Source organism: Pseudopodoces humilis, chromosome 9, assembly GCF_049639895.1.
Source record: "Pseudopodoces humilis isolate 2021_Gansu_Grassland_sample_001 chromosome 9, ASM4963989v1, whole genome shotgun sequence".
Classification (NCBI taxonomy): Eukaryota; Metazoa; Chordata; class Aves; order Passeriformes; family Paridae; genus Pseudopodoces; species Pseudopodoces humilis.
The window spans coordinates 22,584,516-22,611,563 of record NC_142208.1 but is presented as its reverse complement, the minus strand read 5'-3'; the positions used below and the strand labels follow the sequence as shown (position 1 = coordinate 22,611,563).

The following is a 27,048-nucleotide window of genomic DNA, read 5'->3' as shown; positions in this document are numbered from 1 at the left end:
TGCCCGTCCCTCGGAGGACCCTCAGGTTGGGACATGGCCTCCATTTCACACCCCAGTCCATCAGGACCTCCACGTGCCTCCCCAGCCCTCGGGCACTCCTGACATGACTGTGCCTGCCCAATACTCACATTTTCTTCAGATGTGGGAGTTTCTTGAAAGTGCCAGTGGCCTCCAGGATGGAGATTTCATTGTTGTTCAGGCGCCTGGAACGGGCAGCAGGGAAAAGAGCTCAGGAGATGGCTGCAAAGTGCCTGGTACAGCCCAAACCCCAAGCCAACCTCCAGTGCCAGCAAGGTGCCTGCTGCACCAGGGAAGGCAGAGTGAGAGAGGAGATCCTTACAGCTCAGCTGTGGACTGCGGGATGCGATCTGGGATCTTGGTGAGTTTCAGGTTGGAGCACTCGACCACACCAGATTCACAGCGGCATTTCGGGGGGCAGATGACGTCACTGTTGCATTCACTGTTCAGCTGGTAATCCTCTGTCCCTGTGTGATGGTGAAGGCAGTGTGGGCTCCCACAGCAGAGGCACAGGGGACTGCACCATCCCCATCTCCCTCTGATCCTCCCACATCCCCACCTGGTCTCATTTTCTTCCCCAGCTCCCCTCATTCCAGCCCCTGTGCACATATTACTCTTCTCCATGCCCAAAGCAGCTTATTTACAGATATTTGTCCTGGGTACACGGGGCACTGCCTACCACCCTCCTGCAAACAGAGCTGGACTCTGGGGACACCAACAGCACAATGGGAGATGCCACAACACATCCTGGTAGCCAGCACGTGGGAAATGAAGAGTGGTTCTGCTGGGCCAGACCAGGCAGCCTGGCTGAAAGGGCACCATGCACACGTGTGGGACTCCTCTGCTCACCTGGGATGAAATACTGCTCCTTGGCTGCGGAAAAAATAGCACATCAGGCCTCTGAGCACACAGACAGCAGGCTGGGACAGGGCCAAAGACAGCCACGCCACAGGGCGCCTGTGACAGGACTGGGGACGGCTCTCACCCGAGCAGCGGAACTTCTTGCTCTTGATCTGGCCGATACGCTTGTTGGCCAAGCGCCGGGGGCTGGCACAGCGGGCTCCACTGGTCTCCACGGGGTTGGCACGGAGGAAATCTGCCAGCCACTTCAGGTTGCAGTCACAGATGAAAGGGTTCTGGGCCAGGTGCCTGTGCCAGGGACAGCAGGTGACACACTGCCAGGGACAGTGGGTCATCACCAGCTCCAGCCCTGGCGATACTTTTCCCCCAGAGGCTTGCCTGCCCAGGCATGGGAGCTGGTGTGGACACTCACAGAGTCTGGATGGCCCGCAGGGAGGTGAATGTGCCTTTGGCCAGGCTCTGGATCTTGTTGTCATAAAGTGAGAGCAGTGAGAGGTTCTGCAGGTCCTGGAAGGCATCTGCCCGCACACAGTTGATCTTGTTGGCATTGAGAAGCCTGGCAGGGAGGGAGGGAGGGATGTGAGTCTGGGGACACCCCTTCCCTGCACCACAAGTGCTAGGGATCTCAGTCCTGCTTCCCTATGTCCCTGAAAAGCATCCCACATGGCCACTGGTGCCTTACAGCAGCTGCAGGGCAAAAAGTCCTCCGAAGACACCCTTAGGGAGGTCTGTGATCTTGTTGCCATACAGCACCCTGGGAAAGAAAGGCTGGTGTGAGAGAGATGGGGGGAGTGGTGTGGGCCATGGTTAAGGGGTACAGCATCCACCCCATCCCACCCTCACCAGTGTAGGCACTTACAAGGAATTCAGTGAGCGCAGCCCCTGGAAGGCGTCAGGGGCGATCTCCGAGATCTGGTTGTTGCTCAGGTCTCTGAAACCCAAAGGGAGAAGGTGGCCTGGTCCCCTCTTCACTTGTCCCATGTCCTCATCCTTCAGTTAGTTCCAGGGGACCACCCCCAACACCCAATATACAGAGCTGGGGTTATCCAAGACCCCCTCCCAGCGCTGCCATGTGGGGCACCCGTGTCACAGCAGGTGCCCCATGTCTGTCAGCTCTCAGCAGTGGCCAGCAGGGTGAAGGGTGCTGGGGTTCAGGGTGAGCTGGCAGAAGCTGCACACTTACATCCTCCGCAGCTTCTTGTAGGGTGAGAAAGCTCCCGGGGGGATGGACTTGATGCCGTTGAGTTCCAGACGGCTGCAAAGAGAACAGGGAGAGATGAGGGGTCTAGGGCTGGCCAAACCCCAGAACTCCACTGACAGAGCTGGGCCCACAGGACTCCTAAGGCTGCAGTAAGTTACCCCACAGGAGTGGAGATATTCTGCCCAGAGACAACTTGCATCCTGTGGTTGGGGCTTTCTCCATCAGGAGAGGTGCCATGGGTGGGGGAACCATGGTGGCTAGGGTGGAGGAAGCATCTCTCCTCCCTAGTACCTCAGGTTTGGGGGTGCCTGCTGCCCCCACATGATTTGTGCACTGTCCCAGCAGGGGCTTTGCACCATAATTGGATTCCTCTAAGGAGATTATTTCTCTATTTACATTTTTAATGCAGCTAAATCCAGGGCTAAATCTGGGCAGTGTGAGAGAAGGGCAAGGGAGGCCTGCTGCCCCACAGAGTGACTGAGCTGCTGAAGACAGGTTTGCTCCTGTGTTCCCAGTGTCCAGAGCCACCCAGAGCTCAGTGGTGATGGTGTGGAGCCATACTCACATCTCTGTCATGGTCTCGGGCAGGTTGGCGGGGATGGCCGTCAGCCCCTTGCCCCGACAGTCCACAATGCCATTGCTGCAAGTGCACATGGCTGGGCAGGAGCCAGAGGACAAGCTGCAGAGCTGGGCATGTGCTGAGTCCGTTTGTCCTGCCAGGGAAGCAGCCAGCATTGGAATTGTGAAGAGCTGAGCCAGGCCAGTATGTGGCAGCACCCTGAAGAAGGGACCCTGGTGACAGCTCAGCATACAGGGACAGTTCATGGCACCCTTGAGCAGATGCATAAGCTCTTGGTGCACCCCAATCCCCTGGAAAAACTCCAAAGGCACAGACTGATGTACTGTCACACTGATAGGGTGGCACTGCCCCCATGTTATCCCCACACCAAGGACTGTGCTGACCTGAGATAAACCCACAGCATGGGTCCTGAGCCTCTGAGCTGGGCCACAAGGCAGGGAGCGGAGATGGGCTGCACTGCTGGCACAAGCCTTGTCCCCCTGGCTCATATCCCTGCCCTGGCACCCACCACCTCCCCTGCCCCCTCACCGGAGCAGCTGAACTCATTCTTTTGGATCTCAGCCACGTTGAGGCCGCGAAGCTGGGCAGGAGCGGCGCACTGGGTGAAGAGCCCGATGGTGGGGCGCTGGCGCAGCCACTGTGAGAGCCAGGCCAGGTGGCAGTCGCAGAAGAGATGGTTGGAATGCAGGCGACTGCAGGCAGATGGATGGAGCAGTCAGCAGCCACAGGACAGCTTCTGTCCACCCCACTGCCCTCTAAATGCCCCAGCCTAGCTCATCTCAAAGGCTGGGGGCATTTGGAGGGAGCTACAGAGGGGCCTAAGAGCATCTGTGACAGTCGCCAATGCCACCTCGCTTGGCAGTACTTGGGGATGCTCTGCAGGGGTGTCCCTTCCATTCCCTTGCCATGGTGCTGTCCCAGCACTATTTAGCCAGCAGCACCAGCAGCAGACCTGGGGACATCCCACTCTAGCCTAGGAGATCACTCCCACCACCACCATGGCCCTGGCACTCACAATGTCCTCAGCTTGGGCATGTGGTTGAAGCTGGACACAGGAATTGAAGTGATATTGTTGTTATTCAGGGTTCTGCAGGAAGACAAAGAAGGGCAGGTCAGGGCAGACAGGCTGTAAACAGGAATATGAGATGGCCTAGGTGGCACTAAGCCCTGGGAGCAACCTAGAACAGGGTGAACGGATGGAGAGCCACAGGCTGGGGACAGCCTGAAGCCCCAGCAGGACTTGCTGTCCTTTCCAGGCTTCTCCTCTCCACAGCCAGTGGCACCCAGGTGGCCCCCTGGGGCAATCGAGCCCTGGGGCACAGCTCTGCAGCAGCTGTACCAGAACCCAGGTCAGCCCCTGCTAAAGTCCAGGGAGAAATGGTATGCTGGGGATGTCTCTGCAGCACCTCAGGGAGTGGGGACACCCAAGGACATCCTCATCCTGCATGGGGTTGCAGACTGGAAGCTCCAACCTGTCCCAAATCACTTACAGGACCTCCAGCCCCCGCAGGGCACGGAAAGCCCCATCCTCAATGCAGCTGATCTGGTTCTTGTCCAGTTGCCTGCAGAAGAAAGGGAAAAAAAAGGGAGAATTGTTGGGACAACCCAGGCAGAGAGCAATCAGTGCTCCTGATCACTTCTGCTGCCTGCTGCCACTGGACCTGACCCCAAACTCCCTCATGCCCAACACTGCAAGGACTCACAGGTTCTTGAGGTCCGTGGCCCCACGGAATGCTTTCCTGGGGATGGCCTGGATGAAGTTCTCACTCAGGTCCCTGCAAAAGAAAGAGGCAGGAAGGCAAATGGGCAGTGCCTGCAAAGTGTGATGTCCCATGGGAGCAGGGCATCCACAGGCAGGGGCACACCCCAGCACTCAGTGATCCCTCAGGGACTCCAACAAACTGTAATTTGGCTTCATGTCCCTGGCTGACCACTGTTCTGCTGGCTGTCCTGAGGCAAGTCTGACTGCATGTATGGTGGCTCAGAGACCGGGGCTCTCTGGGCACTGCAGTCCCTGGCTCTGACAAGCAGAGCTGACTGGCACAGCTCTGGGAAAACACTCAGTTCTTAAATACTCTCTGACTGCTGTAATTACAGGTCCCTGCTGATTAACTGGTAATTACACTTACCAGTGGCTCCAGGAGGCATTCCCATGGAGCCTGACCTGCACTTCAGAGGGCACAAATAATCGGGTCATTATTTACTTCATCACTGCAGGGTACTGTCTGTGCAATCACCTGCTCTGCAATGCCAGGGCATGCCAAGCCAGCAAGGGCTCTGTGTTGCAGGGCTGGCAGCACGTCAGATCCCCCACCATTCCTGGGCTGGCTTTTAAAGACCACGAAGACCACAAATCTCACTGCTAGCAGGGTCTGGATGGACCTGCTCAGCTGTGGGAAGACCTGTTTTATTTATTCTCCATGGCTCCCAAACAGACATTCCCTCTCCCACCCTAATAGTCAGCAGCTCCTTCGAACTTGGCTGGCAACTGCATTGACTGCTCCCATCCCCGGGTGCCAGCACAGTCCTGCTCCAGCCACCCTGGGGCAGGAAATCAAGTCCCCATCTCCTTCCTGGCAGAGGGAAACTGAGGCACAACATAGCATTTTCCCTATGCAAGTCCATGAGTGAGTGAGGAGGAGGACCAGCGTACCCCACACAGATTAGATGTCCTCAGAATTACGTAGGCCATACAGACACCCCCATCCCAGCCCCAAGAGGTGGTTTGGGGTGTCCATAGATGTCAGCATTTCACACATAGTGCTCACCACCTCTGCTTCAACATAATAAAACCTGTTTGCTATCGATATCCCACAGATAGACTGGGTCAGGATGGAGGCACAGCATCCACATTCCTCATTTCCTCCAAAAAGCGGGCTCAACAGACGGGCACATGCTGCTTGCAAAACACCTGGAGGTCTCCGAACTGGGACTTCACTCCAGCTGAAAGCTTCACTGTCACAATGAGAAAATTCCCAGAGGAAAGCACCAGCATTACTTGCACAGATGCATGAGGAAAAGGAAATCAAAAGCACAGTGGGGCTTGCCTAGCCCTCCAGTGGGATGCCCAGCCACCAAGGAGATGCTATACAGTCCCGGTGAGATGCACCAGTCCCTGCCCCCTGCACAGTTTGTGCATCACTCTGGGTCGTTCCCAGAAAACCAAACCTGGCTGGCAAAGCATCACTGCTGGGGCAGTGGAAGGGAGACGCTGCCCCAGGAGCTGCCCAGGCATCTGGAGAAGGACGAGCGCAGTTGCTCTGCGAGCAGCAGGCGCAGTTTCACAGTAACCCACGTGGCGGCACTGCCAGGCTGCCCTGCCTGCTTGTGCTGCCTGCCCTGCCTGCCCTGCCTGCCCTGACTGCCCTGCCTGCCCTGCCTGCACTGCCTGCCCTGACTGCCCTGCCTGCCCTGACTGCACTGCCTGCCCTGCCTGCCCTGCCTGCCCTGCCTGCCCTGACTGCACTGCCTGCCCTGACTGCCCTGACTGTGCCAGCTACTCCCACAACTGCCCGACCCGCCCGAGAGGGATCAGGGGAAAGGGCCAGACACCTGCAACAGCCTCCGATTCCCCAGCATTCCTTCAAATACAAACACCTTGTCCTCATAATATGTTGGGGATGCAATTAGCCTGGGGACCTCCAGGAATTACACTGACCTTTCAGAAAAAGATAGCATTGCACCAATTCCTCTTTTCTCTTTTACTTCCCAGAAGGAATCCCTTAGAATACTCTTTGGAAAAGATAGCAAATTTTTTACATGGGCAGACGTTGATATGGGGAACAGTTTTCAACTACAAGAGCAAAGTTTTAAATTAGATATAAAGAATAAATTCTTTACTGTGAGGACAGCGAGCCACTGGAACAGGCTGTCCAAAGAACTTGTGGACACCCCATCCTTGGAAGTGTTCAAGGTGATGTTGGATGGGCCACTAGGCAACCTTATCTAGTGGGTGCCATCCCTGCCCATGGCCAGTGGTTTGAACTGGATGATCTTCAAGGTCTCTTCCAACCCAAACCATACTAAGATTCTATGAAACCCTCCAGGTGCAGTTCACCACTCCTCCTAGCAAAAAGCATTCAATGCACCGCATTTCTTTTTGGCAGCTTCCTGTCCTCCAACATTAAACCCATCACAGAGCTGAGCAGCGCACTTCAGTGCTCTGCAACCCTCTCTCAGCTCTGGCACTGCCTGCCCAGGCAGGTCCTGTCTGCAGTTTGTTCCGCTCCCCCATGGGAAGCTTGCTCCCATTTCTCTGCTTGGAGCACATGGGAGTCCCAGTGTGCCCAGGGAGTAAACCCAAGCGTCTGTCTCCAAGCTGCTCATTTACAGCTTGCGAGGATAATGCTTCTACAAGGTTGCAACTGACTTTGCGAGGCTTCTTCCCTTCACAGCTTTTTGTGACAGTCACCCATGAAGTGCTGCCGTTGGGGGTACCGAAGCCAAGAGGGACAGACGCTGGATGCCAGGGTTTCAGCAAGGCCCCGGCACCGGGCTTAGATTACATCGCACGGTTACACAGCTGACGACACCGGGACAAACACATGCTTTCCCTGTGGAATCCTCGGGCCCCGGCGTTGGAACAAGGCACGGCCCCTTCCCTCCTGGTGTTTCATAGCTCCCAGCTATGTTTGCTTTACACTTTGGCGCAGAAGAAACAGCAGATGGCACGGCTTCTCCTCGCTCCGCCGTGCCACTTGCAGCACCCGCGGCGGCTGCATCGGTGCCGCCTCACGCCCCGCCAAGTACAAGAGTGTCACTGCCGTCACATGTGGAGTGCCAGCTTGCAGAGGTGACCACGAGCACTGGCAGGGCTGACAACCCCGCTTGGGCCCAGCTGACGGACGGGCACAGACAAAGGAGGGGGAGTTGTCACAGTCACCCTCACTGCCTTTTCTGGTTTCACTTCCAGGTATTGCCCTAAAACTCCAAGTTTAAGAGTTCCTGGCTACTGAATCCAGGCGTTTACCCAAGAGCCAGCCCACTCACAGTGCCGCTGTCCTCCCATCCCTGTGCCGTGGTCCCAAAGGACCACGCAGCTGAAGCTTGTCCTTGCACAGCACAAGGTACAGAGGGGCTCCGTTGTTTCAGGGCCAAAGGGGAAGTACAACAAAGGGTGAGGAGGTGATGGAGGACACCTCTGTCACCAGGCTCACCTCCCACATGGATTTCTGACCCAGCAGACGCCTGCGCAACACCAGCAGCGGGCTCCAACCCGCAGCTGTGTGATGGCGAGAAGGCAGGCACCCACTTTTCTTCCAAGTCCCCTGAAAGCCTCGTAGCCAGACTACATCCACACGAGTGAGAGGGATGGCGGTGGTCAGGGATCGCGATTTCATGAGCTTCTCTGCTCAGCTCTTACACCCGGCTGCTCTGCCCCATTGTGTGTGCGATGGCGCTGTATCCGTAGCGAGTCCGGAGGTGCCCCGGCGCTGCCTATCCTGGCAGGCACAGCCCGGTGCCGTGCCGCCGGTTCCCGGGGAGCCTCGGCGAGCAGCCAGGCGCGGGCTCCTCGGGGCTGCCAGGGGCTCGGCGGCGGGAGCCAACCCCCCAGCGCGACGCCCTGCCCGGCGCTTAGCGGGGCGCCCGAGCAAAACTGTTCGACATGGCTTCCCAGTGGGGAGCCCACTCAGGCAAACAAACCCGGCAGCCTTAATCTCCCCGGCAAGAGCCCGCCGGGCCGGAGGGCGGCCGAGAGGGAGGGGCCGCAGCGGGGCTGCGGCGGCCGGGCAAGGAGGCCGGGGCTATTACCACGCTCTCATTCTTTTGCCTAATCCTGACTTCACACTTTAACCTGATTGAGCCTTGTTTGGCGAGCCGGCTCCTTGCGCGCCGTGTGAGGGGATTAGGGCTGGACGCAGCGGGGAGGTAATTGCCATCCAGCGGCGCTGGCCCCGCGTCCCCCGAGCCCCCCGCTGCCAAGAGCGCTGGGGCGGCCTGGCAGCCCTCCGGCAAGGCGCTGCCCTCGCCAGGCAGCCCGGCTTGGCAGCGGGCGCTGGGCTGGCTCCGCTGCGGGGGCACGGCTCCATCTCGCCGGTGTCAGCGGCCACGGGGGCACCTTGTCCAAAGCTGCAGCCCGTGTCGTGTCCCAGGCACGCCGGTGAGGGCTGCCGAGCCTCACCGGGGCAGGTGAGTGACTGTCCACCCTGGCAGTGCCCACATGCCCGGGACCAGTGCCGACTCCTGGCAGGTGAAGTGCCGGGGGCTGCTCCTCTCTTTACCGTGTTTCCTCCCCAGCATCCATGCTGGAAACTCATTATGGGGGCTTCAGCCTCTGCCAGCCCACAGCTCCCACAATGAAAATGCATTTTCATTGCATGCTCCTGGCTCACAGGCCAGGCACTGCTGCACCAGCTCCGCTCCACCAGTGCTGACACCAGTCACTGCAGGCACCAGCTCAGCCACAGCAACCATCCACCAAGCCTCGAGCAGACAAGGCAAGCCAAGGCACCAGCCCTGCGGAGCATCATGCTGGGACAAGTGCTGCCCCGATCCCAGCCTCACCTCAGTGGTGCTGTGCCAGAGCACCAACAGCGTTTCCCCAGCAAGGACTGTGGCACAGCAGCTATTAAGCAAACCGGTGTCTCTCAGATCACCCTGCACAAGCTGTCTGTCCCAGCACAGCCTGTCCAGGGCAGAGTCATGAGCAGAGACAGGGCTGACAGCTGTTCACACCGTCACCTTCCCTGCCTGACAGGTGACAAGGGGTGAGCTGAAGGGACAGTAAGACTCCTGCATTACAAAAAATCAATAGACTAATAAGCATTTGCATTAGTAGCAAAGCCCAGAGTCCCCCAGGGGTTCTGCACTCCCTGTTGCCACTTCAGGGCAGGAGCTGCTGCACCCGCTGCTTGTGCCAGTGTCAGCACCTGCAGCCCTGTGCTGGGGAAGATGTCACCCACATGTCCACAATCCCACATGTGGCTACACAATCCACTCAAGGTGACACACACAGGTCCCCAGTGCTGCAAAGACCCAGTGCCCGAGGGGTGTCCCTAAGGGAGCTGCTTGCTGGAGATGGGGACCAGCCACCCCACTGCTGCCTTAGCAGGATGCCAGGGCAACAAGGCAGAATTTTGTCCACCTACCCCAGTCCCAGTGTGAGTAGGGCTGTCTCAGGTTCAGGCTCTGGGCGTGCCCCCCAGCATTATGTCACACTGTTTGATATTTAATAGGCTCGACAAGGCCAGCTGCTGGCCCCGCTCCATCCTGGCCAAGGGAGATGAGACAGATCCCCCACTGCCCCCAGCCCATCTCACTTCACCGTCCCCAAGGTCACAGCCTGTGTGCTGCCTGCCACCCACTGCAGCCCTGGCCCTGGGGTTGATGGCATTTGCACAGGGCAAGGTGGGATGGCAGAGCCTGATGCATGGTTACAAACAAGCCAAAGTGTAGCATGGTGAGCTCAGCATGAACCCCTGTCCCTTCAGAAAAACATGGTGTGGTTTCTGGAAAAGGCACTTTGGCAGGGGGCAGAAGGGGAAATGGGAGGGAATGGGACAGGGTCCAAATGGTGTGGGGGAAAAGGAACATTTTTTACAGCTTTTGACAATACTACAAGGGATGACCAACACAATCATGAAGGCAAGCTTACAATCACAGCTAAGAGTGAATCCTCCAGATTAGAAGTCCATGGATCTCTCTGCCAGACCCAGCTCAAAAGGAAAATTAATAGAAACAAAGTGTAGAGGCGCACCTGCCAAGCCTTGCTGTGGCAAGAACACCTGCAGGTAGATGTATGGGAGCTGACTCCTGCTGCTGGGAGAGTTGCAGCTGGGCACACCGCTGGTAGCACCACACTGCCCAGTGCAGGCTGCACGGACAATGGCTCCACCAATGCTCTGCTGGCAGGGACTGCCACCCACCACTGTCACTTCTGTCAGCCTGTTTTAGTGGCAGGCAGAGATGCACAACCCCTCTGCTCCCCAGGGCAGTATGGGGGACATCAGCCTGGGATCAGCCCGATGCTGGAATGCCCAGCCAGGGCAGGGTACCAGGGTCCCTGCTCCGATCTCTGCCTGTCACTCTTGTCACTGCCCCTCCTGGAAGTGGGGAGGGAGGCACTGCCCCTACAGGGGTTCAAGGGGGAACAGCTGGTTGCTGTGAAGAGCATCCCAGGCTGGGCAGGGTGGCACAGCCCTCCCCGCTGGCAGCCGGAGAGGAGCGGTTCATCAGGCAGCCCCAGCCGCCGACAATTATGTGCTGAGTAAATCGATGGGATATAATTGGACTATTAAGATCTCATTATCCTCCTAGCTCTGGTTGCCACAGCCCGCAGTGAGCTGGGGGAGACTGCAACCTGCAGCCACAGAAACTGCCTCCCGACCCACACAGCCTTGATGGGTACTGGGGAAGGGTGCATGGAGCAGGGACAGCACAGACAGAGGAGACAAAGGTGATGGCAGCAACCATATTCAGCACAGGAGACATCCCTGTGGCACAGCAAAGCACTGTGCAAAAGCAGGGTGGTGTCCTTACAGGGGTCCTAGAGATTAAGACATCCAGCCATCTTTCTAGTCACCACACCAGCCTGAAAGCCACCACTGACCTCTCCTGCCCTGTGCAGGGCTCATTGCTCCCCAGTGAGATGGGGAGTTTGGCCTCTCTAAGTCCTGACACGCATATCTCTACCCCGTTCCTGCTGGAAAGCAGGGCTGGTGTCCCCACCTGCAAGATACAGGGTCCCCATGCTCTGAATCACACAGGCTGTCCAGCCCTGAGTGTCCCTTTCCCTGTGCAAGGGCTATGGATCCACATCATCACCTGCTCACACATGGTGGCTGACAGGACTCCAGGCCATGGGACAGTCCTCCCAAAGGGACCAGCATCCTCAGCATCTCTTGGCACAGGTCATATCCACTGTGGTTCAAGTGAAAATAAATAATCACTTCCCTTAGGAGAGCTGATCCCAATCCCACCTGAGGTTTTCTTGTAATATTTCTTTCCTTATTTTCTCAGCACCAGTGACAGCAATGAATCAGAACTCCTCCTTGCCAAGCTTTATATATAAGGACAAAACAATCCTTTGCTGCAGCAAGGCAAAATACAGCTTGACACCACCATGTGCTGAGAGTCTCAGACCACAGACCTCTGTGGCACAAGCCCTATCAACGAATTTTGCCTGTCCAGTGTGTCCACACAGTAAAGTGTAAGAAGTGAATAGAGCAGGGAGCAATGCTTCATGCACACTACCCTGCCTTCCCCAGGCTTCCCAAAGTGCCGTGCTGGCCCCAGGCTTTGGCCCTGGTTCCTCCCCTCCCAGGAGATGCAGATGCTTCCAAAAACATTAAAGCTGGAGAGGTTTTTTGCTTGGACAGACAAGCAGAGCATGTGTAAAAGGCAACATATGCTCATGGCAACAGTTAGTGAGAGGAGTCCCAGCCCCAGCATGGTGGTGTTGATTTAGCAAAACATTTCAGGGCAGGCATAAATCTCAGTGGCTTCAAAGGGACACTGCTGACCCATGCCATGACCCTCTGTCTTTATCGGAGCACCAGCAATTGACTCTCACCGCTATCACCCAAGGGGGCACCACGGTGTCAGTGTGTGCTGAGGGGACGCCCCGGGGATGCTGAGGCAGTGGGTCCATGCACCACGGGGAACACCAGCAGCCCCATGTTTGGGCACTGGGAGCTGGGCACATACAGTGTCCCCAGCGAGGTGGGATGATCCGTGCCGGGAGGGCATTTGCATGAGCCGGCCGTGCTCAGCCGCTCTCTGCCAGGGCAGTGCCTGGGCAGTGGCTCCGCTCCAGCTCCAGCGAGGCGAGGCTCCTGCGTGGGCTGCACTGCAATGCCAGAGCTGCGGGACTCGGCCTCCGTGGGAAGGGGGATGCTATGGGAACAAGGGGAGCTGGCCAAGGAAAAGAGGGAGGGTGGGAGGGAGGGGGAATAAAGCATCTGCTACACACCCCGGAGCCTCTTCAGAGATTGAAACAAGTTAAAAGCAGCAGCTTTAATGGAAACACAAGTGAAATAACAAGCTGCAAACCCTGCGTGCCTGTCACCGCCCCCTCCCCACAGTGTCCCTTTGTTCCTGGAACCTCGTTATCGGCGGGAATGTGAGCCAACGCGAGGCTAAGGCACCGCCATCAGCTCCCCCGCATCCCAAAGTGCCTTGAGAGAGCCACAGCACCTCCTGTGTCCAGTGCCCTGTGGTCTGGCAGAGCCCGGGGTGAGCAGGGGAGTGTCCTGCAACCCACCTGCGGGAGCAGCCAGCCGGTCACTTTCTGCAGAAGGACCTGCTCTGTGGCTGACACATCTACCCCGGTTCCCACTGTCTGCTGGTGAGGGTTCGTTCCCTCCAGCAAGCGTCTGGCTGCACACTGAGTGTTAAAACCCACCTGCCTGGCTCACAGTCCGTGTCCCACTGCCACTGGGAGCTGAGGCACCCAGCCATTGGCTCCATTGCTGCACAGCCTCCTGCTTTCTGCATCCCTGCTTCTCACCACCTCCAAGACCCCTTAGCCCTGATGTTCAGGTTTCTGATGTTTCTCCTCCCTCTTTTCATGTTTTTGCTTTTGCCTTACCCTCCAATAGTGGGAAATCCCTGCATGAACCCTTCCCCAAAGCACGTTTTTCCAGCTCCCACACTACCCTCCAGCCTGTGCACCTAGCAGCTTCACACCCGCATACCCCAGCTCATTTCAAGCATGTTCCCTGCACGCTGAAAATAACAGGCACAGAAATGTCCCTTTCCTCCTCAGGGCTGCATGCCAGGCCCTCCAACCCTGCAGAGGGAAACTGCTGCCCAGAGCGTAGTACCTCAGCACTCACAGACCCGTATGTCACTCAGCAAATCAGAGTAGCCCAGCAGCTCCAGAGCTTGGGACAGAGCGAGCTGCGGGTAGTGGCAGGGATTTGCAAGACCATGTGTGGTTCTACCTCCAGCAGACAGCAGAGTGCCACAGCAAGACCCTCATAGCTCTGTGACAGCGAAGACAAGGTCAATCCCCCCTGACCCCATCACGACCCCATGCACAACTGTGCCATGCCCTGAGAAGTGCCAGGCTCCAGCCCTGCCTGCCGCCAAGCCGTACATCTCCAGCGTGCAGCATGTGCTCCCAGCCTGGCAGCTCACAGCCCAGAAGATACCCCAAACTCCATGCTGCAACACTCATCCAAGGTGTAAATGAAAAAGCAAATAGCTCTTCTGGTGAGCCAGCCCTGAGCCCTGTGGGGAGCTGGCTGCAGCTCTCGTTAGCAGGCTCATCCCCTGGGTTTGCGCACTGCAGAGCCCAGGGCTAATTGACTCCCAGGCTTTGAGGCTTTTAATTGCTAATAAGTGTGAAGCCAGCCCTGCCAGCCCTCCTGGATTCCTCCGAGGTGTGAATGAGGCTGAGCCAAGCTGAGAATTGCATCCCGGCTGTCCCAGATCTGTCCCAGATCTTGGTGAGCCAAGAAGCGATGCTGTGGATCTGTGCTGCTGCTCCTCAGCTTTACAGGTCCTGGGACAGCAACTGGCCCCAGCTTTAAGAAGAGCTAAAGCAAACTCCGTGTGGGCTGGAAGATGTTCTGAAACCAAGGCTGAACCTTACAAGACAGCTGGAGAACTTGGCAAGATGCCCTGACAAGACTAGGCATCCTTCACACTCCTCATGTTTGGCTCTAGCACTCAGACAGGTAAAAAAACTCTTATGCCTCATAGCCTGGGGCTTCCTGAAAGCACTTGGGAGAGGCTGGGCAGTGCGATGAGAAGTGGGAGATGCATTGCAGGGTAAAAGGCAGCCAGGGTGGAGCCGGTGCCACATCTCAAATCGTGCCCAACAGCTGGTAAAGAGATGTGATTTTATACAGGACTAGGAGGAAACAGCCAGGATAGGAGAAGGAAAGGCATATGGAAACAGCAGAGCGAGTGCAGGGCTGCAAGAGCACCCGAGCATGGGAATCAACAGGAACAACCCAATAGGCACATAAAGAAACTCAATCTCGTGTAGCACACACCAAAGCCAAGATAAGACCTGCTGGAAGGCAGGCAGCAAAGCCCTGCCACAAGGCTGGCCCAAACTGGGGCTGCCCTTGCCCCAGTAACAATTGCTGTCAAGAAGGGCTTTGGGAGAGCAGCACCCAGTCATAGCCATGCCACAGGGGACTGGGAGTTGCATCCCAGCCCACATGGCTTCCCTCCACAGAGCTGCTCTCTGAAGAGCCCCTGGCACAAACCCACACCAGGTCTGGGAAAACCTCTGTCTGCAGGTAGTGAGTACAGCTGCAGCTCCCACCCCATAGACCTGCCTGTGCTGTGGATCAACAGCCCCTCCTTGTTTTGGGGAGGCAGAAATGAGTTGCTGGAAGCACATCTGGGTGCTCCTCCCTTTCCCCAATCCACGCATGCATGGAGCCTTGGAGAAGTATCAAGGCCAACAGCAGCATCCAACCACAAGGCACAGACTGGAAAGTCCTGGCCCTGAGTCTGTGGGCACCTAGGGGTCTCACAAAGATCTTCAATCTCTGTATTAAAGTTCAAGTGATGGAGCAGCCCCATACCTCTTTTCAAAACTGCCCTGAGGTTAACTGTCTTTGGGGTTAACAGTGCACCTCCTGCCTTTGTTCCAAGTGGATCTGATTCACAGTGGGGACAGTGGCTCTGTGACCCCAAGAGCCCGTGGCTGACTCTGCCCTGTAGATGTGCTTCAATAGCTGGGGCTGTGTTACTTGCACGGCCACATCTCCCACCACAGCCTGACTGAGCTCAGGAGCAGCCAGGATTGCAGAGGGGAACTCCACAGAGGGGACAGCCATGGTGTTGCCTGGGAACAGGGGATGGGACCCTTCACCCTGGTGGGCTTGCGGGGCTGCTCCTCACAGCTCCAGGGGAGGTGCTGGCCAGGGCTGGAGCTGCCAAGGTTGCAGGCCAGCCTCCAGAATGGCTGCTCAGGTGGCCTGGCACTGGTGGCATGGCTGTGGCTCGTGCTCTAGGACCTGGGGAGAGGAGCTGCTGAGGCTGATTACCCCTGCCAGAGCAGGCCTGGCAGGTTTATTTTTAATAGTTCTGATTGAAGCTGGTTTCCTGCTGACATTTATACTCCTTCATCATTATCAGCTCCCCGGCTTCCAACCACCAAGATAAAAAGGAGAATGAAATCTCCTGCACAGTAGGGTCCTGGCTGCAAACCCCACAGAGGGGGAAAGACCCAGAGCAGTGCAGCTGGGCAGATATCAGCCCCCTTGAAGGGAGGGGTGTGCCTATCTCACAGTGGGGGCACGGCGGACTGGGATCCCGCCACCAGATACAACAGGAGCATCTCAGGGCAGCCTGGGGAGGAATAGGAGTCACCATCACTGGCATGAGTGTAAGGACATGGCAGCAGGACTGGGCTACAGACACAACTTTGGGTGCTGGTGTCCCAGAGATGCCCATGCTCTTGGAAGTGCTCCAGTGACTGGCTCCAGCTGCAGCAGGAGCCATAGCTGCTGTCTGGGGCCAGCAGAAGGGTGAGGTGCCAATCCTGCTTGCATGGCATGAGCTCCCAGCCGTGGATAAAGGGACTCACAAAGACACACAGAGCTTGGACCCCCTGGTATGGTCCACTGTGATGGGAGAGCCAAGCAGGGGCTGTGCAGCACAGCCTGACTTTACCCTCCTTCCTTATGCTGCTGTGGGAAGGCTGGCAATGCAATGCAGAGCCAGTAGTGGGGCTCCCAGCACGGCCAGAGCTCTCGGATCTGAAAACCTCATTTTTACCCTATGAAACAGTCCAATTCCAACACATGCTGTCTAAAAATACACTATAGTCTGTCCAGGACTCTGCCTGCTCTTACATCTCTTGCATGATTCATATTTTTTCAGATTTCAGATCAGTTTTGAGATCAAAAGTATCAGGTTTGAGAGACAAGCATGTCACAGGCCGCAGAAGGTGTCAGAGCCCTGTGAGAGGAGGCTGGAGATGTGACTGAGGTGGGAGATGTCCTTCTGCAGCTGGGACTGCGGGCTGGGCATTACTGACATGTGGATCGGCTCCCATGGAGAGGAAAGCCCCACAGCAGCCCTGGATGGGTACAAGCTGCTCCAAGGCCAGACAACCAGCACAACCCTGCTGCATCCCAGAACAACCCCAAAACTGGGTGGATTCATACATGGGAGCTTGCCTCCAGCTTTTACTTAATTACCTTCATGGATATAAAATCATCTATAACCAATTAGCCCCATTCATGCCTAATATGCTGAAATCTGTCTCCTAACTAAATATTACAGGCATTTAAAAACATCTCTGACAACACATTACGTATGTAAAATACTGCAAATTAGCCGTCTCCCACACTGAAATCCTGCTCAGAAACAATGCAGGGACCTGGCTGGACAGAAATCCAGGATATTATTTCAAGTAAATTGGGAAAAGGGCCCACTCTTCTGTCAAAGGCCTTTTTTTTCCTGAGGGTTGGAGACTGCTGAAGCACAAAGGAGACAGCCCAGAAATGCCTCTGCCAGTCCTGCTGCCCCATGAGCCATATGAGCCCTCAGCAAAGGCGATTAGGATGTAAGAGGGCTCCAGGTTAGTTAGGCAAACGTTAATTCAAATTGTCAGTGAGCCTGGAGATGAGATCCAAGGCACAGTGACTTGAAGGGGAGCAGGCACTTCCCCGTATTATCAGCCCATCCACTCACTGAGGGGGGAGTGGGAGCCAGGAGCTGCTCTGTGCCGTAAGAAAGGAGCTCCAAGAGCCAACTTCCATCTGACCACAGTGCATTTGATGTCTTGTGAAGTCTTGCCTCACACGAGGAAGGGGCTGGATCCTCCCCCTGCACACACACAGCAGCAGCTCTGGCTGAGCACAGGAGCATCCCACAGCACCCTGGGATCCAGCATGGGATGAGCCATCCCCACTGCACCCCTCTAACCAAAATGCAGCTGGTGTAAAAAAGGGCTTGGGTTTGATCTCCTCTGCATGAGTAAGGGGCCAAAGTGCTGCTGGTCTTGCTTTGCTCCCTGCACAGAAAACTTCTCTTCCTCAGTCTTCAACTCTGGCTTGGTGTGAGCCAAATTCAGTGCTGAGTTGGAGCCATGGGGACCACAGGAGGGCTGTAGCATCCCCTACCTTAACCTGCAGGCAGGAGCCCAGCCCAACACAGTGTCTGTGTGCTCTGCTGTTTCTGTCTGCCCTGGTACCAGGCTCTTCCCCTAAAAGCAGAGCAGAGAGCAGGCGGTTTGCAAGGCAAAAGGCCAGGAGCAAAGGCAGGGAACACCACCTGGTAATTGCCTGCAAACTTAACCTGCAAGTGGAAGCTGCAGTGCCAGGCTTTGAACAGGGCTGTTTCATGTGCCTGGTGTTCCTGCTGCTCCCTGTGCATCCCATCAAACATGGGAGAGGGGATGAGCACAGAGAGTGCGTTTGAAATCCACACTTCAAAGTTGCTATCTGAGTGGACTGGCTCGTATTTGCTGCACAGCTGGAGACAAGCCAGGGAGCGGAAGGGTGAGTGGGGAGACACGGGCTCATATTCCCAGATCCTTTAATGCTGGGATCAATCACCTGCTCAGGGATGCTCTGCTGCAGTGAGATCGAGAGCTGTACTCAACCCTTTCCTTGCTACAGCTCCCACGCTGTACCAGGGTAACGCTGCCTGACGCTGGAGCACCCTCGGGCTGGGGGCTCTCCACACACACTGCTCCACTGCCTGGCAATTTCTCCTGCTGTGTCCACCTACCATGGCACACACTGCAACCCATCGCCCACTGCTCCATGTCCACAGCAGACACACTGCACACACACATGCTCTCTTAATCGCTCCTCAATTCTCACTTTCGAGCCCTTGCTATCTTCTGCCCACTCCCGTGTCAGCACACCTGGAAAAGCAGCACTGTGGGGAGCAGCAGAAGGGAGGACATGGCCCCTCCAGGAGTCCAGCTCATCTTCTGAGGCTGGTGGAAAGACCATCCAATGCTCCCTTCCCAGCAATGCACACAACCGAAAGAGCACTCTGGGGAGGTTAGGCAGGGAGGAAGACCCTGGATCTCCACCACCAGGCCCAGGGACGCAGATGCGTAGCCCCAGATTGGTCCAGATCTGCACGCTAATGCCTGGATCCTCCTGCTCACGCTCTTCCCTGCAAAACACAGCAGCAGTGTTGAGGGTCTAAGTATATCAAAGCTGGGCTTTGAACCATTTTAATCAGCACCATGACAAGATCCCCCTCAGCCATCTGCACCTTCCCGCATGGCATCCCAGAGGCTTGCAAAGCAGAGCTGGAGCGCAGAGTTGCCCCAGCTGGCAGACACAGGGACTCTCTGGGACACGGCTAAGGGGATGGACACTCTGCACTCAGCTTCCAACCAAACGACAGCCCTAAAACAGGGACCTGACCCCTTTTCAGGACTGCCACCTGCTTTCCAGGGACTCGGAATCATCCCCGATTTTCCAGGGACAGATTAGGGCACAGGGACAGCATATCAGTGGCCATAAAACCACAGGCCAAGGACCACTCTCTCTCCTTCAGCCCCCGGAGACCTCCTGAGCCCCTCGGCCCGGCCAGCTGAAAGGCTCTCCCATCTGCTCCTTGGAGCCACGGCGTCTGCAGGGCCGGGCAATACCTGCCCCATCCCCGCCACGGCACGGCGGGGTGACAGCCGCCCGCCGAGCTGGGACATCCCCACTCACCCCCAGGACCCGCAGGCAGCTGCCTGAGCGACCAGCCCTGGCTCACGGGTGGCTCAGGCGGCGTGGGGCCGGGGAGGAGGGAGGGAGGGAGGGAGGGCAGCTGCCCACCTCCCCCGGGGAAGGTGGCGGACGGCCAGGAGAGGCCAGGCGCCAGCCAGAGCCATGCCGAGAGGAGTCACCAGGCACAAGGGCAGCCGGGCGCTAGCCACACGCTGCTCAGGGCCGGCACGGTCAGCTGGTGGACGGGCCCAGCAGGAACAGGGTCCCACCTCCCATTTTGCTCCTGGAGAAGAGGGTTTGAAGCAGCGCCTGCCCCGCCAGGCTGCAGCCTCTCTCTCTCATTATTTTTTCACCGCAAGAACTATCTTATACCTTATCAATAATTCACAGGTACAAACGATAACGTTCGCTGTCATGGTCCGGGAGCCACATGTTCCCGGCGAGGGGGAAGGGGCCGCTTGCAATCGCTATTGTTAATGCCTGCGGAGCTGGGGGGGGGGGAGGCGGAGAGGATAAATATTTAACACTGTGTCTCCGAGCAAATGTCCATGACCGAGGGCTGAACACGGGTTTTACACAGAGCTGCTCCTGCCCTTGAGAGGGTCATTAGCATGTTAAAAGCCGTCAGAGCGGGGCTGATGGAAGGGCTCTGCCGGAGGGTCCCCCAGCGCTCTGCCTGGGGACGAGCGGGGATGCAATGTGCTTTTTGCTGCTGCAGGAACATGGCGATCTCCATCCTGCCCAAATTTCCCCTTTTCTGCGCACAAAGGCTGTGCTCTCGGCAGCCTGTCGAGAAGCATGCCATCTCTGCCCGCTGCCACATGGAGAGGCACGAGGGATGAGGCACCTGGGGTAGCCCGGGGCTGGTGGGTGGCCGGGGCAGTTCATTGTGCAGAGGAATTACAAAGGGGACACAAAGAGCCACACACCACATTTTGTGTGAGCTTCCTCTCCCGGCCGCCCGGGCCTTTCTTTTGCCATGTTGAGGGTGAGCTTTCTGTGTAAATCCCCAGGGCACGGTGAGGGGAGAATAGGTGTTTTTGTGAAAGAGGCTGGAAAATAAAGGGAAGAAAAAGAAGCAAAAGCACAAAACCCAGGCCCTGCAGTTGCAGGCTGCAAGGACAGGAGCACAAAGATTCCCAGAGGATGTAAAGACACTCCTACAACTGGGGGATCAGGGGTTGGAAGGCTGCAAGTGCTCTGTTCATGAGGGGCACCAACAGCTCCCCACAGCATCCCCCCCACTCTGTAAGTGTCCCCAGATAAGCAGCCAGAGCATAACTTCCCCAGAGCCATGTCCTCATCTACAGTCCCGTTTCACATTCTTATTGTTCCAGGCACAGTTCTGGGCACTGACAGATGGGAAAACCCCACGCAGGATAATCCAGGAGCACTCTGTTTTGGCCTTGCTGTCACAGTCACTGCTGGCATCTCTCTGCAAATGGATGGGAACGGGAGAGGAGCAGGTCCTGTCTGGCTCTGTGGAGGTGGGGGCAGTTGTGATGGGCAAGGGAGGAGTGTAGGGAAGAGAGAACATCTTCAGCCACCACCGCTATTTGCCCTGTGAACTCCAAGCCAGAGCCCCCACAAAGTTCAGCCAGCACCTAAGTAGGCAAGGCACTCTAGAGTTCACAAAATTAAAGCAAAGCTGTCTTTCCCTTTTACAGAGCTGGTAAAATATAACTCCGCCTAAGATGCTCAGACAGGACTGCAGTACAGAGGTCGGGAAGGCCACGGCTGAGCATCCCCTGGGGAGACCGTGGGAAGACCGCTGCCAGCGGATCTCCCCCAGCCTGGCTGCGAGCAGCAGGGGCAGCCTGAACCCCCTCCAGCAGCCCCCCGGCTGTGGCAGCCCCATCCCTGTCTGCAGATGTGCCTGTTCAGACATCAACTCGCATCATCCCAGACAGAGAAGAGCCTCTGCTGCGGCTTTGCTCTGCCAGCCTCGGAGAGCGAGGATGCTTGGGGGCTTTGAGAGCAATTAAGGACCTGGCCTGTGTTGGAGGCACTGAACTTATGTCCCCAGTACCCAGAGAGGGAGAGTGGATGGGGTGTCATCCATCACCCAGAAGGGGACACTCTATCACTGGGACACCTCTGAGCACTCAGCCCAGACCCAGAGCCCTCCCAGGGATTTCTGCTCCAACTGACGCTTCCAGTTTTCATCATTGGGAAAAGAAGTACAGTCTTCTTTGCAACTTCAAAGGACATTCAATTCACCTCTTCCCAGCTAAGTGTTCAATGGTTAATTGCTCTCTGTCGTGAAAAAGACAAATTTAATTCTAGTCTGAATTTGCCTAGTTTCAGCCCCCAGCTATTGAATGATTTTATGCTTTTTCTCTTTTCTTTTTCTTCCTTTTCTTTTTTAATTAATGGCATCCCTATAATCAGGCTTTCCCCCATGCAGGTATGCAGAGATGGAGATAAATTTCTCTCCTAGCCTCCTCTGGCATACACTAAATAGGCTGAGCTTTTTAATTCTTTTCACTGGAAGGCAGATTTTCCAGGTCTCCAATTATCCTGCACTTCCTCTCTGAGCACTTTCTAATTTCCCAACATCTCTCTAAACTGTGGGCCCTGAAGCAGAAACTATGCTCAGCAGAGGCCTCCCTCCTGTCCCCCAAACTGGCAACTCCCCAGTGCCCAGAGCTACTCCACATTCCACTGCCCAAGCTGGAAGCCTGCATCCCAGAGCAGGCTTACATGATGGCTGCTAAGTCCTTTTCAGTGTAACCACATCCCCAGACACTGCTCCCCATCTTGTAGCTGTGACCTACATTTTTTTTTCCCCAGCTGCGTGACCTTGCATGAGGATGTTTTCCAGTGCAGGTGTTTCAAGCAGAGCAGCCCTGCTAGACTGACATCCTGCCAGCAGCACCAGCCCCGCTTCTCTCACCTACCGGCTCACATTTCCTCACAGACTGAGTTCTGTCACTGTGCAGCTGGTTTCTTCCCAAGCTACATCACCCACTCCACTCAGCTCACCCTCAGCTGGTGCAAGGAAGAAAGAGGAGGCAACATGAGACCAGGATATTGGGTGGGTGATTGGCACAAGTCAGTATTTTTTTATATATCACCAACGATTCCAAGACCACCACAGCTTTGCAGAGATGGTGAACCACCATCAGACCCCCACTGCACCCTGCCAGAGAGGTGACCAATTCCCCCAGGGATTTCTACCAGTGAAGAATGCTGTCAGAAATGCTACACAGATTTTTGCAGAATATTAATGTTTTCATGGCAATATCCTCCAGGCAAGAGAAAAATGACTTGCAGAAGTCTCGGTATATCATGTCAACGCAGTCGCTACTTATCAACCCAATTTGTCAGCTCATCAAAAAAATGATATCAGGTTTGTTTGACGAGAGCAATTTTCCATGTGGATTGGCATTAATTATCCTTTAATTCCTCCCTGATTGCCACCCGTATCGTTATTGTAGCGGGGATCGGTGTCAAGCTGGAGGCAGAGCAGCGGCTGCCACCGGGGGGAGGCAGGGCAGGGATGCTCTATCGTCACTCACTGTGCTTCGGGGTTAACGACCTCACCCTCCCTCTGGAGGTGACAAAGTGACGGATGCACAGAAAGTGTCACATCCCTCCCCACACAGCCCAGGTCCTGGGCAGGGGTAGTTGCTAAGAGACAAGACCAGAATGAAGAGAGTCAAGGAGTAGGGGGATAGGAAGATCCTGTCCTAAGGAGCAGACTCAAACCCACAATGGGGAATTCCAGCTACCCGGGTGAAGAGCCATGTTTGTGCAACCACCCCTGCCAGAGGTGGGGACCTGCCTGCAGCACGGGCCCCTTTCCTTAGGCAAGAGGCAGCCCTAGCCACAGACACAGGCTGGAGCAGCCCCAGGAGAAGCCAATATTTGCTTTCTCTCAGTTAACCCTCAGACTGAGGAATGCAGGGTCACCACCTGTGTGGCTCCCTGGGGAGGCAGCTATATGTGGAGGGATGCAGGGATGTCCCCTTTTGGCTAGGCTGTTTATTTTCTCAGTATTTGTGGAAGGAAACAAGAGCTGGGTGGGGGAATGTGAGGCCAAGGATGGGCTGGGAGGACTGGCCAACAGAGCATTGGTCAAGGGTCAGCAGGTGATGGAGGTCAGCCAGCACTTTCCAACCACCCTGTGTGTCCCTGTGACACCCAGCCAGGGCCCGCCTCTGCCACCTCCCTCATGGATGGGGGAGTGTGGCTGTGGGACTCCCTCCTGAGCCTTGCCTCATTCCCTGGCTCAGCCATCTCCTTGGATGCAGCTGGACACACCAGAGCAGACCACTGCCTTCACAAAAAAGCTGTTTCAGGGTGAGTGGGCTCATTCCCACCAGGACCAGGACCAGGACCAGGACCAGGACCAGGACCAGGACCAGGACCAGGACCAGGACCAGGACCAGGACCAGGACCAGGGCTTTGCCAGCTTTCAATAGCGAAAGGTTCCATGTGATGTTAAATCTGCCTTTTATTTAGCCCTGCTCCCCCTAAAAAGTTAAAATCTCCCACAAAATGATGTGCTGACCTACAGTACAGGTGATATTCCCAGCAGATGACTGTCTCACAGCTTATATCCTCCTCCTGCTCTCAACCACTAATAAAACTCGAAAGCAATGACCTTGAGGTCCCAGCCAGTGACACCAAATCCCAGCAGCCCTTCACTTCTACACCCTTCATCTCATTTGGGACTGACATGCTTCCAATCAAAGCTCTGCCACCAGACAGGCTGCAAACACACAGCTCTGGCACCATGTAGCATGTCTGGAGGAGAAATCTGGCCATTGGTGGGAGGCACAGTCCTTGGAAAGATGGGCAGGGCTGTCACCACGTCTCTAACCCCTACAGATCTGGGAAATGCAACTGGCAGGGCCACACAGGCAATTTAGTTCCTATCTCTGTGACTCAGTTTTTCATCTGTAAATACAAAAAAATTGGCTGACATCTGCAGTGGTGGGGATGTTGAACTGCATGAGCACCCACCCCAAGCTGCTCTAGAGCCCAGGGGGAGGGCAACAAAGACTAAATATTACCATTCTTCGTTGCAACCAAGACTGCTCCGGGCCAGCCAGGGAAGGTGCTTCCTGTGGTGCATCTGTCTGCTCACCCCCAGCATGGCTGGGCACTCACAGCACCTGGGGAGCCTCAGGGTGCCCCAGTCCCCACGCTTGGAGCAGCCGCCCTGCCGCAGGAGAACCAGGCAGCCGCCTGCAGTAGCATCCCAGCTCCCAGCCCCAAGCTCCTTACCAGCGGCCCCTGGCTGGGGTTGGGGTTGCAGGGGTGTTTCCCAGTCCAGGATGTCCATCTGGAACCCATTAGGCACCTTTAATCCCCCTCATCCATTCTGGTGCTGTCTGAGCTCCCCCCCACCAACACACACAAACGCTGCCATTCAAGCAGTTAATTTAAACAAATTCTGCCCAGCCGCCACATCGAAAAGCAATGAAAAAGCCAAACGAAGCAGCTCAAAGCCAAGGGGAGAAGGAAAAACAAAAAAAACAAAAAAAAAACAAAAAAGGAAGAAAGAAAGAAAAGAAAGAAAAGAAATAAAACCACTCAGCACAGTGGGGCTGATACCCAGAAAGACCAGCTGCATCCTCCCATCCCAGCCAGCCCCAGTCCTCCCCTCTCACAGGCAATCAGATACCATGCGGGCTGTGTAATTGGATGGCAAAGGATAGAGAGAGACATCTTAAAGCTTGGGTCTAATCTCATTAGCACCCGGCTGCGGGGATGCTGTGAAATCGTAGGATGCAGGAATGAGCAACATGCTGAGCCCGTGGGGAGGAGAACAAGCGAGCTGGAGCGGGACGACAACACCGGGAGGTGGAAATGCCTCCGGTCAGACAGCAAGAGCTGGAAACACCACCGAGTCCTGGGAATGCAGCCAGCCCCCTCGCTTGCTCCTCACTTCCTTGCTCCTGTTGACCCACAAGCACAGATCCCCACTCCTGCTACACGGCCTCGACTTTATCCCTATGATTGGTAATTAATAGCGCCAGCGTTAATTGCCGGGCAGTAACAGCCTGGCTGTGCAATAGAGAGGAGCTGCCATGGAGTATCCCTGGGGTTGAATACCTACCCCCCAACCCACACCCATTCTGCATTTCCATCATTCTTGCCTTGGATTGGCACATACCCAGCAAAACACACTGCCAGGTGTTTCACTGGGTACGTGCTGGTCCATGCCAAGAAGAATCACAGAACTTTACCCACCGACAGCACTGGATAAAGCATCCCAGTGCTCCAGGCGGCCTGCTTGGGCAAGAAGTGAGCCCACCAAGCCCAACTGCTGGTGTCAGGGTTGCAGGCTGTGTGGTCCAGCACCAATGCCAAAAGCACCACAGGTCCCTTGGGAGCAGAAGAGAAAGAACACAGCACAGGGCACCCTGTTGGAAGCAGTGATGGAAATTGCTGACAGCTTGTTTTCATGGCAGTCCCAGCATGAGAGATGAGGGGTTCCAGCAACCAGCAAACGCAGGTTAATTACCTGGCTCTGCACATTCACACGTCCGTGGGATGCACATGCAGCGGCACCAAGATATAACTTAGCCTCAAATCACTGCATAGGACTTTTTTCTTCCACATTCTGGAACTCAAATTACCAGAGGCTAATTCTGCTCACGATTCTTTAATATCACTTTGAACCCTTCTACTGTTTGAGCTGTGAAAACAGGAGGAAGGAAATGCCTTTATTCTGTGCTCAAAATGGATGGACAAAGGGATCAGCTTCTTCAAGTGCTCTTTTAACTCTTTCAGGGGACCAAAGGTGGCCAAAGGCTGAATGTAGGATAATGCAGGCAATGAGCTGTGATGCAGGCAGAGAATAAACAATTCCTGTGTTTTAACAGCTGTGTAATTAGCACTGCTGCTCAGATTTACAAAGACTTAATTTTTCATTGCTTTTTCCCATAAGTTGCAAATTCCCATTTGCCAGTGCACCACTAGGAAGCTGGACAGGGATGCTCTGCATAATGCCATGTGGAGGGGAGGACTTTGCAGAAAGGGACAGGGGGCTGAAAGCTCCACCTCACCACAGACTCAGCCCCTTTTGCTTTAATAACATTACAAAACCCAAATCCAAGCCTGCACCCAAAGCAAGACCGAGGGTGAGCCCAGCTGAACTGGTGGCTCAAGGAGAGAGCCCCAGGAGTGGGGCTTGACCCTGTGCATTGCCAGGGAAACCTTGGAAGCGTCTCAACAACCAGAAAGCTGGAGCCGGCCGTGAGTCAGGAGCACAACGGGGTGCATGGAGGGAACGGGGCAGATTATCTCCAGGCAGCCGTCTGGCAATGCCCGCTCCTGGCAGGCCCGGCTCGCTGGGAGGATAATGGCACAGAACAGAGCCAGGGTGTCCCTGTGCAGGTTGCACCACCACCCCGGTGGGACAGGGCTCAGGCTGGTGGGAAGCAAAGAGGAAGGCTGCCCATCTGCAGGCCGAGGAATGGTTGCTACCCTCACCCCAGCACTCCTGTGCCGCTGGAGCCTGCGGGTCAAGTCCCAAAATGCTTATGGAAGTCTTTAAATATAAAGAGATCTTAAGAATGTGTTTAATTTGTGAGGCATTGAGGATGTTTGCACTCAGAATCCCCCAGGGAGTCTTACGGTCCTCCCCCCGCCCCAAAAACAGCCGAGATCTGTGGCACATTAACGACGGAGGAAGAAAGGGGAGAGCGGCAGGCAGTGAGCAGCTCCCTGCACAAGGGCGCTCCTTCCCAGCAGCGTTACCCAGCACAAAACCCCAGAGGTATCTGCGAGGACGCTGTCCCCAGGGGCCAGAAGCACAAGGACCTATCAGCCTGCCT

General features: G+C 55.9%; 1 protein-coding gene across 3 annotated transcripts in view; it reads right to left on the bottom strand.

Annotated features, from left to right (window-relative positions):
- Nucleotides 1-27,048, bottom strand: part of SLIT1 (slit guidance ligand 1) — a 58,992-nt gene that overhangs the window by 12,233 nt on the left and 19,711 nt on the right. For all 3 annotated transcript variants that reach the window (XM_005520862.2, XM_088059566.1, XM_088059567.1), the window contains 13 exons: nt 4,364-4,435; nt 4,151-4,222; nt 3,676-3,747; nt 3,189-3,352; nt 2,646-2,793; nt 2,063-2,134; nt 1,739-1,810; nt 1,562-1,633; nt 1,292-1,435; nt 1,004-1,167; nt 868-891; nt 341-485; nt 129-203 (listed from right to left, as the gene is read on the bottom strand). In XM_005520862.2, coding sequence (XP_005520919.2) covers nt 129-203; nt 341-485; nt 868-891; nt 1,004-1,167; nt 1,292-1,435; nt 1,562-1,633; nt 1,739-1,810; nt 2,063-2,134; nt 2,646-2,793; nt 3,189-3,352; nt 3,676-3,747; nt 4,151-4,222; nt 4,364-4,435 — 1,296 coding nt within the window. The remainder of the gene's footprint in view (nt 1-128; nt 204-340; nt 486-867; nt 892-1,003; nt 1,168-1,291; nt 1,436-1,561; nt 1,634-1,738; nt 1,811-2,062; nt 2,135-2,645; nt 2,794-3,188; nt 3,353-3,675; nt 3,748-4,150; nt 4,223-4,363; nt 4,436-27,048) is intronic.